Raw genomic sequence first — 12,516 nt, 5'->3', positions numbered from 1 at the left:
TAAGTAAAAACAAATGGCAACCCACTCCAGTATTCTTGCCTGGAAAATCCTATGGACAGAGAAGCCTGGTGTGCTACAGTTCACGGGGTCACAAAAAGTCAGACAGGACTGTGCAACTGAGCACACAAATCAAAACAGTAACATGTGACGGGTATTATGATATAAGGATATTACAGGGATCAATGAGAACATATAGCAAGAGGGCTTAACATTGCTTCAAGTTCATGGATGGTCTTCCACAAGAACTGTTTTTAAGGTGAGACAGAAATAATGAGGAAGAATAAACCAAATAAAGGAGATGATGGAGAGTGTTGGCAGTAGAAGGAACAACATTCACAAAGGTCCAGAGGCAAGAGAGAGTCAAGTTTCTATAAAGAAGTGAAATAGAGGCAAGATATGAGGACAAAGCACAGAGGCGTAATCAGCTGTGTCATGGAGTTCAGGATAGAGAGGATGATCGAGGTATTGTAAAGCAGGAAACTTAGAGCATTAGATTATTATTTTCAGAAAGTTACTCTCTTTGCCCTGTGAGGAATAGATTGGAGGAGAATAAGAACCTGGAACATGGATGATGGCCACCTAATCTTGAGTGGTAAGAGTGTGGATGGAGAAAATAGACTTTGAGAGGTTTGTGAAAGACAGAACTGATACAGTTCTTTGTGCACTTGGACACAGAAGAAAATCATCAAGGTTTTTGGCTTGTGCAACTGAACGGATGAAGGGTTCATTCTGAGAGAGCAAAATGGCGAAGATTCACAACTTTGAGAAAAAAAAGCCATGAAGTCAGTTTTGAACAGGTTGAATTAGAGGTGTAAGAAGTTTAGGGGCTTCCCTGGTGGTCCAGTGATTAAGAATCTGCCTTGCAATGTGGGGACACCAGGTCGTTCCCACATGCTGCAGGGCAACTAAGCTCACACAGTACAACTGAATCCCATGCACCCTAGAGTCCATGCTCCACAAGAGAAACCACTCCAATGAGAAGCCTATGTACTAAAACTAGAGAGTAGCTCCCACTCGTTGCAACTAGAGAAAGCCTGTGCACAACAATGACAACTCAGCACAGCCAAAATGAATAAGTACACACACACACATATGTATATATAAAAGAGATGTAAAAAGTTTAGCTGAAAATGTCCAGTGGGCAGTTGGATAAAGGGCAAGCTTAGGTGAAAGGTATGGGTTAAATATTAGGTTTGGAAATCATCATCTATTCAATCCTTAATTTAAAAGGATGTTTTCTAATTATCTACTATGACTCAGCATCAGCGCATAATGGTAGCTGAAGCTATGCAAGTAGACAAGGTGGCACAGAGAATGGTGCATGTGAGATGGACAAAGAACACAGAGTCTCACAAACACCATATCTGATGAATTGAAGAAGAGGAGATCATGTTCCTAGATGTAGAAGCAACAACTATAAATGTAGAAAAGAAAACAAAACAAAATTCAAGAGAGTATTAGGTAGAATGGAGGGGAAAGATATCTTCAGAGTGACAGAGAATGGACAGGACAGACTGTTGCTAACAAAATAAGGAAGATGAGCAATGCAATGGATTTAATGGCATGTTCCTCAGTGATCATTATAAGAGTGACTCAAATAGAGCATTGGAAGCTGAAGCAACATCACAGGGGACTGGGAACATAGAGTGAGAACTAGAGGGAAAATGCCAGGGGTTTTATTATTTTAAGATGAGATAAAAATGGACAAGCTGATGCCAATATATAGATGCTCTAATATAGTTCTCGTAAATGTATAACCAGACAATACAGTAAGTGTTCCATGAAGATTTTAAAGATATCAGCTCATTTCAGATTGCCTATGCAATCTGGAACATGTATGATCCTCAAATCTTTGCTAATTCTACCAATAACAGGATAGAGTGGATTGGTTATCTTCAAATTTTAAAAGTTGACCATAAAATAATAGCACAACTAGCCAGAATATAAGCAGTATTTTGACTGCTAATGTTTTTAAAACTGAAGACGTACATTTCAAATTTTCTCATTGATTTACTGACCTATTTAACACCTTACATCTATTAAGTATTTTTTTTTAATTTTCTGAAAAGTTATCAAGTTAAATTGAAAAATTTACTTTTTATTGAAAATTATATTTCTATCTAAGTTCAGTTTTAATGAATCATGTGTTGGCTATTTTTTCCATGACTGATATACGCATCTCAAGTTTCTGAAGGAAAACCCTATGACTCAATCGGAGAATGGCAAGTTATTTTTATGAAATATCAGTTCAGTTCAGTTTAGTTGCTTGGTCGTGTCCTACTCTTTGTGACCCATGGACTGCAGCACACCAGACTTCCCTGTCCTTCACCATCTCCTGGAATTTGCTTGGACTCATGCCCACTGAGTCAGTGATGCCATCCGATTATCTCGTCCTCTGTCGTCCCCATCTCCTCCTGCCTTCTGTTTTTCCCAGCATCAGGGTCTTTTCTAATGAGTCAGCTCTTCGCATCAGGTGGCCACCGTTTTGGAACTTTAGCTTCAGCCATCAGACCTTCCAATGAATATTCAGGACTGATTTCCTTTAGGATTGACTGGTTTGATAACCTTGCTATCCCAGGGACTCTCTGGAATCTTCTCCAACACCAGATTTCAAAAGCATCAATTATTCGGTGGTGCTCAGCTTTCTTTATGGTCCAACTCTCACATCCACACGTGAAATATAGTCTGTTTAATATTCTGTGAAGTTTAATCATGTTCCATGGGATAAACACTGACTCAGCAGTAAAAGGCTATCTACTTGCCCAGAAACAATTTTCTTCTCAAACAGAGTAGCTGGTCAAAGTGCTCCCCATAAAAATGGTCACCACTGAAGTAATACGGTAGATCCTGTTGACTGTCTGTAGAACAGCACTCTTCTTCCTTGCTGACAGAGAGCACTCTCGTTTAACTGAGTGACAGCTGTGTGCCTCAGAGAAGGATAAGCCCCTTGCCAGATCCAGACAACTAATCTTGATTTTTTCAAAGCCAAATCATAGTAAGTCTTTTGCTATTGCCCAGGGAATGGCTTAGGAAAGGATATGATTGAAATTTGGTCAACAGGAGAGAATGGAAATTCTGCTGGAAGGTTTGTGAAAAGTTCTCAGTCATTATAAAAGTACATAACATAGAAACATTCCATTCCATCCGTTTCTGAGAAATACTGTTAAGCCTAGAGATTTTATAGCTATTTCAAGACCATGAGAGAGGAAGTCCAAGCACTAAGCCAATATGCTAAGTATTGCAGGACAGAGATGGAAAAAACCTGGGTCAGGAATGATACACTGAACCTTTGCAATAAACAACGCTTAAACCATCTTACTCAAAGATGCAATGTTATGTGGGGCAACATATTTTTCTTAACTGCTATGTAGTCATGAATTGTTTTTCTGTTACTTGAAGGTAAAAATGTAGAAGGAAATGGCAACTCACTCCAGTATTCTTGCCTAGAGAATCCCAGGGACGGAGGAACCTGGTGCGCTGCCATCTATGGAGTCGCACAGAGTTGGACATGACTGAAGCGACTTAGCAGCAGCAGCAGCAGCAGGTGAAAAAAATGGTAAGCATCTTTCTTTAGGGCTTCCCTGATGGCTCAGCAGGTAAAGAATCCACTGCAATGCAGAAGACACTGGGGATGTGGGTTCAATCTCTGGGTCAGGAAGATACTCTGGAGGAAGAAATGGCAACCCATTCCCGTATTCTTACCTGGAAAATTCCATGGACAGAGGACCCTAGCGGGCTACAGTCCACAGGGTCAGAAAGGATCGGACTCAACTGAGTGATTGAACACACACATCTTTTTTAAAATTCAGCCATGTAAGTCAAAAGCACTGGCTGAGATTCTAGAAATTATGTGCATCCTGTCATCTATGAAAAGATTAACTTCAAATATACAATGGAAAGAAGAAAAACTTAAATATTCTTACTTGAATGCCAGCTCCCTCTGGCACTGTGATCTTCCACACACAATTCAGATTGTTGTCATAAGGCTCAGGGTATCCAGGAGACAAAATAGTCCCTTTGCGCTTAGTTAAGATTCCCCCACAGGGCACTGAAAGTAAAGCAATCCGTGGGAGGAAGTTAATTCTAATGCAAAGGATTAAAACAAGCGAGAAGGTCAGCAATGACATAGACAGATACTAGACTTGCAGACATAATCAAATCATATTATGCTTTAAAACTCAAAAGAACATGAAAATTGTCTTCCTATAGCACAAAAACTTCCTATAGCACACACAAAAAAAGAATTAGACAACATTAAAGGATAACCTGGCAACAGCATATCTAAAGTCATTCTATAATTAACTCAATAATAGCATATTATTTGTATATTACTAAAATGTTCATTGACACAAGTTAAAAATTGTTCATATGTACATAAAGAATTTTTGAAGAATTATTTTATATTTATTATTTTCTCTTCATGTATCTTTTGAGTAGTAATAAAGTCCCTTTCAGAGTAATAATGAGATGATTACAATTATGTTATGATTATAACATTTATATAGAGCATACATACCAGTACTCTTGTAAACACTTTTACATATTTTACCTTATTAAAGCTTCCCAACAATCCAATACAAAAAAAAAAAAAGCTTCCCAACAATCCAACAATATATGAATAAGTATCCTCCTCATTTTACAGCTGAGGAAATGGAAGCACTAACAGTTTAAATAAGTTTCTCAAAATCACAAAGCTAATCAGAGATGAAGATGGAGTTTGAACACTGGTAGTTTGGCTCCACATTCAAGTTGTTCAGTGTAAAGAAAATACTCAATAGGGTGACAGTCTGGTTATTGCCAGTACAACTACTACAGGAAAGAATATGTATGGAGACTTGTTCTGAAGACAGCAAAGACTTTTACCACTTTTTAAAGGTACCGATCTTAAAGAAAAATTCTTACACTGCTGGTAGTATCAGATTGACTCTGGGAATGACCAAACTTACAGTTTTAAATACTGTGTGATGTTGGACATGTCCTTGAATTCTCTGAAACTCAGATGCTTTGTTAAAAGATAATGCAATTGTTTCCAAGGGGCTTTTGTGGAAAGTAAATAGATATTATAATCTACATAAAGGGGCTTCTCTGGGGCCCAGTGGTAAAGAATCCATCTGCCAATGCAAGAGAAACAGGTTCAAAGCCTGGGTCGGGAAAAACCCCTGGAGAAGGAAATGGCAACTCACACCAGTATTCTTGCCTGAGAAATCCCATGGACAGAGGAGTCTCAAAAGATTCAGTTACGACTTAGCAACTAAACAATAACAATGCACATAAAGAAGCTTACACACTGCTTGAAACACAGTAAGAAGTCAGTAAATTATATTTTCTTTTGCTACAACTATTGTTATTTTATATTCTAATGGCACTATGATCCTTGGACATGTGTCCTAATCTGGCTCTAATGATGAAATATCAGAATATATTTTTGTAATAATTTTTAAAGGTAATTATATAACTTTGTGTCACTTCTAAAACTGAATGCAAAAAATCTAGGGTAATTACTCAAAAGAATGCTACAAACTTTTTACATTGTCAAACTTTTTAAATCTGTGTGATAAAGTATTTTTAAAGAAAATTTTAGCTCATCCTCCTTCTCATCCTTTCAATTCAAATGCTATCTCTCTGTGACCTACACCATCTTCTCATCTCTTTTTAAACACCGCTCTTCTGTAATGGCATCTATTACCATGTCATCTATATGCTATGACTCCAGTGTTAGTCACTCAGTACTGTCTAACTCTTTGCAACCCCATGGACTGTAGCCTGCCAGGCTCCTCTGTCTGTGGGGATTCTCCAGACAAGAAAACTGGAATGGGTAGCCATTTCCTTTTCCATGGGATCTTCTTGGCCCAGGGATCAAACCCAGGCCTCTGGCATTGCATACTGTCTGAGGCACCAGGGAAGCCATATACTATGACTACTAAACATTTATCTCTAGCCATAACTTCTACCCAGATTTCTACAATAATATGTCAACTCAATATCTCAAAATTCACACGTCCAGATTAAGATTTTTGAAATTCTCCCTGATCTATACTATTTGCCCTCTCAGTAAATGTTACCACCTAATTCTTAAGCCAAAAATCTAGAACTCAATTCATCTTTCTTTTCAAAATCACATGTACATCTATACTCAGCCTATCAGCAAGCTATGTCAATTCTATCTTAAAAATATATCCGAAAGTTTACCAGTTCTCATCACTGATCATGATCTGCCAATCTAAATCAACATTAACTTTCTCCTCCACTTCTGCAATAGGCTTCTATTCAGTCTTATTGCTTCTATACCACTCCCATCCCTTACATTAGCCACAGTGATTTTCCAGAAACTGAGATTGTATCTTTCTATAGCTCAGTGAATTTCCATGACTTAGAAAAATTCTAACTCTTCCAGCCTTTGAGGCTCCATATGACTTGGCCTCTGCTCTGTCTCTCCCAATTCTTCTGTCATTCTTGCCATCATTCACTCTGTTCTTGACACCTGAGATTACTGTTGTGGCTTGCTTACCTCTTTGACTTTCATATATCCCACCCTTCTTCATTCATCTCATTTGGATTTAAAACAGCAGCATGCTCTGGATGTCTTCCTCTAACCTCCAGCCTCTGCTTTCTTTTGCTCCATAGCATTTACCACTATCTGAAACAAAAGTAAACTCCCTAAGGGCAGAGACATTATCCTCTTATTCAAAGCTATGTGGCCAGTGCCTAGAATGGTGCCTGGCACTTTGTTGTTATTGCTCAGACGCTAAGTTGTGTCCGACTCTTTGCAACTCTGTGGACTGCAGCATGCCAGGCTTCCCTGTCCTTCACTACCTCCCGGAGTCTGCTCAAACTCATGCCTTTTGAGTCAATAATGCTATCCAATCATTTCACCCTCTTTGTCCCCTTCTCCTCCTGCCTTCCATCTTTCCCAGCATGAGGCTCTTTTCCAATAAGTTGACTCTTCATATTAGGTGACCAAAGTATTGGAGCTTCAGTCGTCCCAATGAATATTCAGGGTTGATTTCCTTTAGGATGGACTGGTTTGATCTCCTGGCTGTCCAAGGGACTCTCAAGAGTCTTCTCCAGCATCACAGTTTGAAAGCATCAGTGCTTTGGTGCACATTCTTTTTTATGATCTAACGCTCTCATCCATACATGACTACTGCAAAAGCCATACCTCTGAGTATACGTACTTTGTCTCTGCTTTTTAATATGCTGTCTAGGTTTGTCATAGCTTTCCTTCCAAGGAGGAAGCATCTTTTAATTTCATGGCTGCAGTCTCCATCCATGGTGATTTTGGACTCCAAGAAAATAAAATCTGTGACTGTTTCCACATTTTTCCCAACTTTTAGTCATGAAGTGATGGGACCGGATGCCATGATTTTAGTTTTTTGGATGTTAAGTTTAAAGCCAGCTTTTTCACTCTCCTCTTTCACTCTCATCAGAAGACTCTTTAGCTCCTCTTCCCTTTCTGCCACTTGAATGGTATCTTCTGTATGTTTGGGGCTTCTTTGGTGGCTCAGACAGTAAAGAATCCACCTGCAATGCAGGAGACTTGGGTTTGATCCCTGGGTTGGTAAGATCCCCTTGAGGAGGGCATGGCAAACCACTTCTGTGTTCTTGCCTGGAGAATCTCCATGGACAGAGAACCCTGGCAGGCTACAGTCCATGGGGTTGCACAGAGTTGGAATGCTTGAGGTTGTTGATAGTTCTCCTAGCAATCTTGATTCCAACTTGTGATTCATCTAACCCAGCATTTTGCGTGATGTACCCTGCATATAAGCTAAATAAGCAGGGTGACAATATACAATCTTGATGTACTCCAATTTTGAACCAGCCAGTTGTTCCATGTCTAGTTTTAACTGTTGCTTCTTGACCTGCATATAGGTTTCTTAGGATACAGGTAAGGTGGTCTGGCATTCTCAACTCTTGAAGAATTGTCCATAGTTTGCTGTTATCCACAGTCAAAGACTTTAGTGTAGCCAAGGAAGCAGATGTTTATCTGGAATTCTGTTGCTTTCTCTATGATCCAACGAATGTTAGCAATTTGATCTCTGGTTCTTTGCTCTTTTCTAAACTCAGCTTGTACATCTGGAAATTCTCAGTTCATGTGCTGCTGAAGCCGAGCTTGAAGGATTTTGAGGACTGTTTGCTAGCATGTGAGATGAGTGCAATTGCAGGATAGTTGAACACTCTTTGTCATTGTCCTTCTTTGGGATTGGAATGAAAACTGACTTTTTCCAGTCCTGGGGTTATGCTGAGTTTTCCAAGTTTGGACATATTGAGTGCAGCACTTTAACAGCATCATCTTTTCAATATTTAAATAGGTTACCTGGAATTCTATCACCACTAGCTTTGTTTCTAGTAATGCTTCCTAAGGCCCACTTGACTTGACACTCCAGGATGTCTGACTCTAGGTGAGTGACCACATTATCATGTTTATCCAGGTCATTAAGACCTTTTTTGTACAGTTCTTCTGTGTATTCTTGCTACCTCTTCTTAATCTCTTTTGCTTCTGTTAGGTCCTTATGGTTTCTTGCCCTTTATTGTACCCATCCTTTTATGAAATATTCCCTTGATATCTCCAATTTTATTGAAAAGATCTCTCTAATACTTGGTAAACTAAATAAATGCATGTTAAATAAATTACTGAGTGCCTGTCTATCTGTATAAATCTTATGATTATGTAAAGTTACTTTTTTACCATTCCTGCATCATTCTTTTCTACTAGTATTTTTCTAAAGAAGCCATATTTAATTCTACTTCACTTGTTTTTATTTTTCCCAAGAAAACACATTATAAGTGCATTCCCAGATGTGCGTTACCACATAATAATGTTTTACAAAGTTTTATATCCTTTGTATATTAATTATCCTAATATTTCTTTTCTATTTTAAAAATATTGTATATTTTTAATCCCTTCTAATCAGTATTATTCAATATAACATATAGATAAAGAAAACAGATTTTAGAATCAAGCAGCTTGGGTATAAATATTAATTCTTTTTTTTGTCTCTAAACAGGGGTTTCACTATCTATCTGTAAAAGAGAGAATATTCTTATCTGCCTCCTGGTCTTGGTGTCAATATTAAGTGAGATAATGCTTAATAGCACTTCATACAAATACTAGTTAATGCTATCCATTATTATATTTAATAGCTTTTTCATGACTGAATGGATGAGTAAAACAATGAATGAAGATTCAGATACTATATATATTTCTTCATCTGTTTCTCTCCACTGAAAAAAGACAGTGCGAACAAGTGTTGCCATGGATCCAATACAAGTAAAAATAGTTCTTTCTGGGTCTCTAAAGGACTTGAAAAAACAAAGCTTGATAAGAGTGATGGGATAAGCAGCTAATTAAACAATTCTGCCTAAGGGAGGTAAGTGACATGTTCAGGATCTTTTCAAAAGATACCTCCAACAGAAATACTTACGCCTAAGGCCATATATTATCAGAGCTATTAGTGGCTACAGGGGCTTATTCAAATCACAGAATCTTAGAGAGAAGAGAGTTTTGGGTTTTAAGAGACTAAAAATTTTAAGAAATCTGAAGTGTAATAAGGTCAAATTTGGAAGATAAAGTTCAGTCTTCAGCAAATTTATCAAGTTTACCTCTGTCCAAAGTCCAACATTCTTATAAAAAACATTATTGTGCTTTATTATAATTTACCTAAGAACTACTTGATGAGACAGACTCACACAAGAATATTAAATATTGTTTTCTTATACAGGTTAGTTAAATTTGTGAATTACCTAATTCAGTGTCTGACCATTTTAACTATAAGTACAATTTGCATATAATGTCTAATGGGGCTGCTTTCAAGACAACAGTCTAATTTCAATATGTCAACTTTTTAAAAAAATTAATGAACATTTTATTTTATATTTTACTTATATCTACTATGACACAAAAAAATAAAAGTGTTGATAGCAGTAATAAGAACTGTGAAACTCAAACAATTATATTTGAGATGGAAATCACTAGAAATGTAGGTCACTGCTTTCATTTGTTTCAATTGTTGGATGCTCACTTGGCCTAAGCTATCATCTGAGTATTCACTGAACCAGTGAAGGGAGGGGAAATAAAATCATTATGTATAATACTCTGTAATAGATTAACAAAGATTATATTTAAACTTTAAAATATAAATAGAGAATTTGTTCTTTCTCAGAATAAAATTACCTATACAACATGAATATCTACTGTATATGTTTTACCTATGCCTCTTCCTGCAGATTCACAAGTGTCTTGTAGCTTCAAGATGGCTTGTAAAGGTCTAAGCAAGTAAACTGAGCAAGAATATCACCATGCAGTAAAAGCCTGAAGTTGAAAAATCTTGGGTCCTGGACTTGGGAAGTTGGTCAGTTGTTCTACCTCTATAAACATTTATGAAATTATCAAATTTATCTGCTAAAATCCATTCATTGAACAAAAGTTTATTGAAAACCTCTTGTATGCCACATCCTCTTTTGTTGAGCAAAAAATAGAATATAGTGACAGGAAGAGGAGGGCAAGAAAGATTAGAGAAGCATCCTAACTATATATAATCTGGTGAATGGTTGCTGCTTAAAAGAAAAAAAAGAAAAAAGAATAAAGATATAAAGAACAAATGGATGATGAGTGGAAGAAAATTACTTTAGATAGGATGGTCAAGGAAGATATTCAGGTGAAAACTGGAATGAAGCAACGCAGTAAGCCCAAAAAGTATCTTGGGGATGATTTTCCAAGGGGAAAAAATAAAAAGTTCAAAGACTTTGAAGCAGTTAGAATTTTATCCAGATAACAGAAACTGAACACAAATTACAGATAATTCTTTAACATAAACCTAAAATAACTCTGCCTTTGACTCATATTTGAATTAAGACATCAAGCCTTCTCTTTTCCTGAATTTTTGAATACTGAAAGACTAAATCATTTTTATTCATAACATTTAAAACTAAAAATATTTGTAGCTAAAAATAGAAATGCAAAGTATATTTTCATTTATGTAAAGACTAGCAGTGGGATCAAATGGTAAGACCTAAAGTGAGCTATCATCCAAGTGTCATTTAGAATCTAGTTCTTGTCTCGTACAAATCCCATATGTCCTTCTGTTATATATTCAGTTTTCTGGATTTATACCTGTTCTACAAAGTATACATTACTTTTAAAGTGACATAAAGTAATATGCCCCTTTCGTGTGATCTTGTCAGGAAACAGAAGCCATCTGATAAAATTTTCTATCTCTAAGTATGCGCTTTCAAACCAATGCAACATAAAAGGTAGTGTGTTTTATGTTTAAAGATCCACCATAGATGCACTCACATGTGTCTCAAAAAGCCCAGGTATCTAGAAAGAAATGGACTTTCGACAGAGACAGTGTAATGGCTCCCGAGTCCCTCATCTTTTCGCCTTAAAAGTAAAAAGTGAGGCTGAATCCATCTAGGCTAGGGATGACAGTCTGTTAGCATTTACTCTTGATGTTGCATGTCAGCCATGGCAAGGTCTCAAAGTCTTTCAAAAGCTTTAATGCTTGGTAGAAGCTTCTGCACTTGTTGAAATGAATTTATAGTCAAATGGCCTGATCTTCTTGTTCTTTACATGGATTCTTATTTCTTATGGCAAAAACACCAGGATTAATCAACTGACACATTTGACATATGGAAAAGCTTTGCAATAATCATGTAGAATAGGGGCCATCTTCTGCTTTAAACAAAAATATTTACAGTGTACAGTTCTTTTTCCATCACACAGAATATTTTATTTTTCTCTTATTTCCCTTTCCTCTTTCTAAACTATTGTTACATGGGTTTTTTTTCCTTCCTTCTTTAATGTCAGCTCATTTCTCCCTTTTATTTCTTTCCTAACATTATCATCATACCTTCATGGACAAAAGAAAATATAATATTTTGGATAATGTAATGTTCAAACCTTGATTAAACATATATTTTTCAACCAATTACAATAATGATAATCATTATTTTAATTTCAACTTTATTTTTATTTTAGACATTTAGACAAACACTGAAACCAAAGCAAATCATGAATATATGTCTATTGTTATAAGTCTGCTCTTTTTAAATCAACTGTCCTTAAATTTATAAATTGATGGAAAGAAATTTCACAACCCCTAAATAGAATATTCTAGTAATTACTATTATCTTCAAGAAAATTGTCATTATATTTCCCTAAAGCTTTTCTGAATATTTTAACTGAGAAAAAAATCTTGCCCTTAAGGAACTAAATTATCAGAGTTAGGAAAACTAATAGAAGCCCATGCTTTTAGACCTTTCCAAGATGCAAAAATCTTCAGCAGAAGATAATCTTTACATATAATAATTTTAAAGTGTCATTAAAACTACATATCAACAGATTAAAATCAATAATATCAAATCCTTTATGAACACTACATAGAAGTTCTTTATTTGAGATCCAATACTTTTAGAATTGAAGTTGTATGTTCTGATTTTATGGTGGAGAATTTGGAAAGCACAAAAACAACTTAATTTTTAAGTACTTACATGAGTCCAAGAACTTTGCCAAGGCTT

The 12,516-nt window shown here is 36.4% G+C and overlaps 1 protein-coding gene across 1 annotated transcript in view; it reads right to left on the bottom strand.

Annotated features, from left to right (window-relative positions):
* The window catches only part of CSMD3 (CUB and Sushi multiple domains 3), a 1,322,573-nt gene that overhangs the window by 159,629 nt on the left and 1,150,428 nt on the right, over positions 1-12,516 (bottom strand). The window contains exon 36 of the mRNA XM_043879976.1: positions 3,924-4,048. Within this exon, the coding sequence (XP_043735911.1) occupies positions 3,924-4,048 (125 nt within the window). The remainder of the gene's footprint in view (positions 1-3,923; positions 4,049-12,516) is intronic.

Source organism: Cervus elaphus, chromosome 21 (assembly GCF_910594005.1).
Source record: "Cervus elaphus chromosome 21, mCerEla1.1, whole genome shotgun sequence".
NCBI lineage: Eukaryota > Metazoa > Chordata > Mammalia > Artiodactyla > Cervidae > Cervus > Cervus elaphus.
The sequence above is the reverse complement of the archived record's forward strand: the minus strand, read 5'-3'. Positions and strand labels throughout refer to the sequence as shown.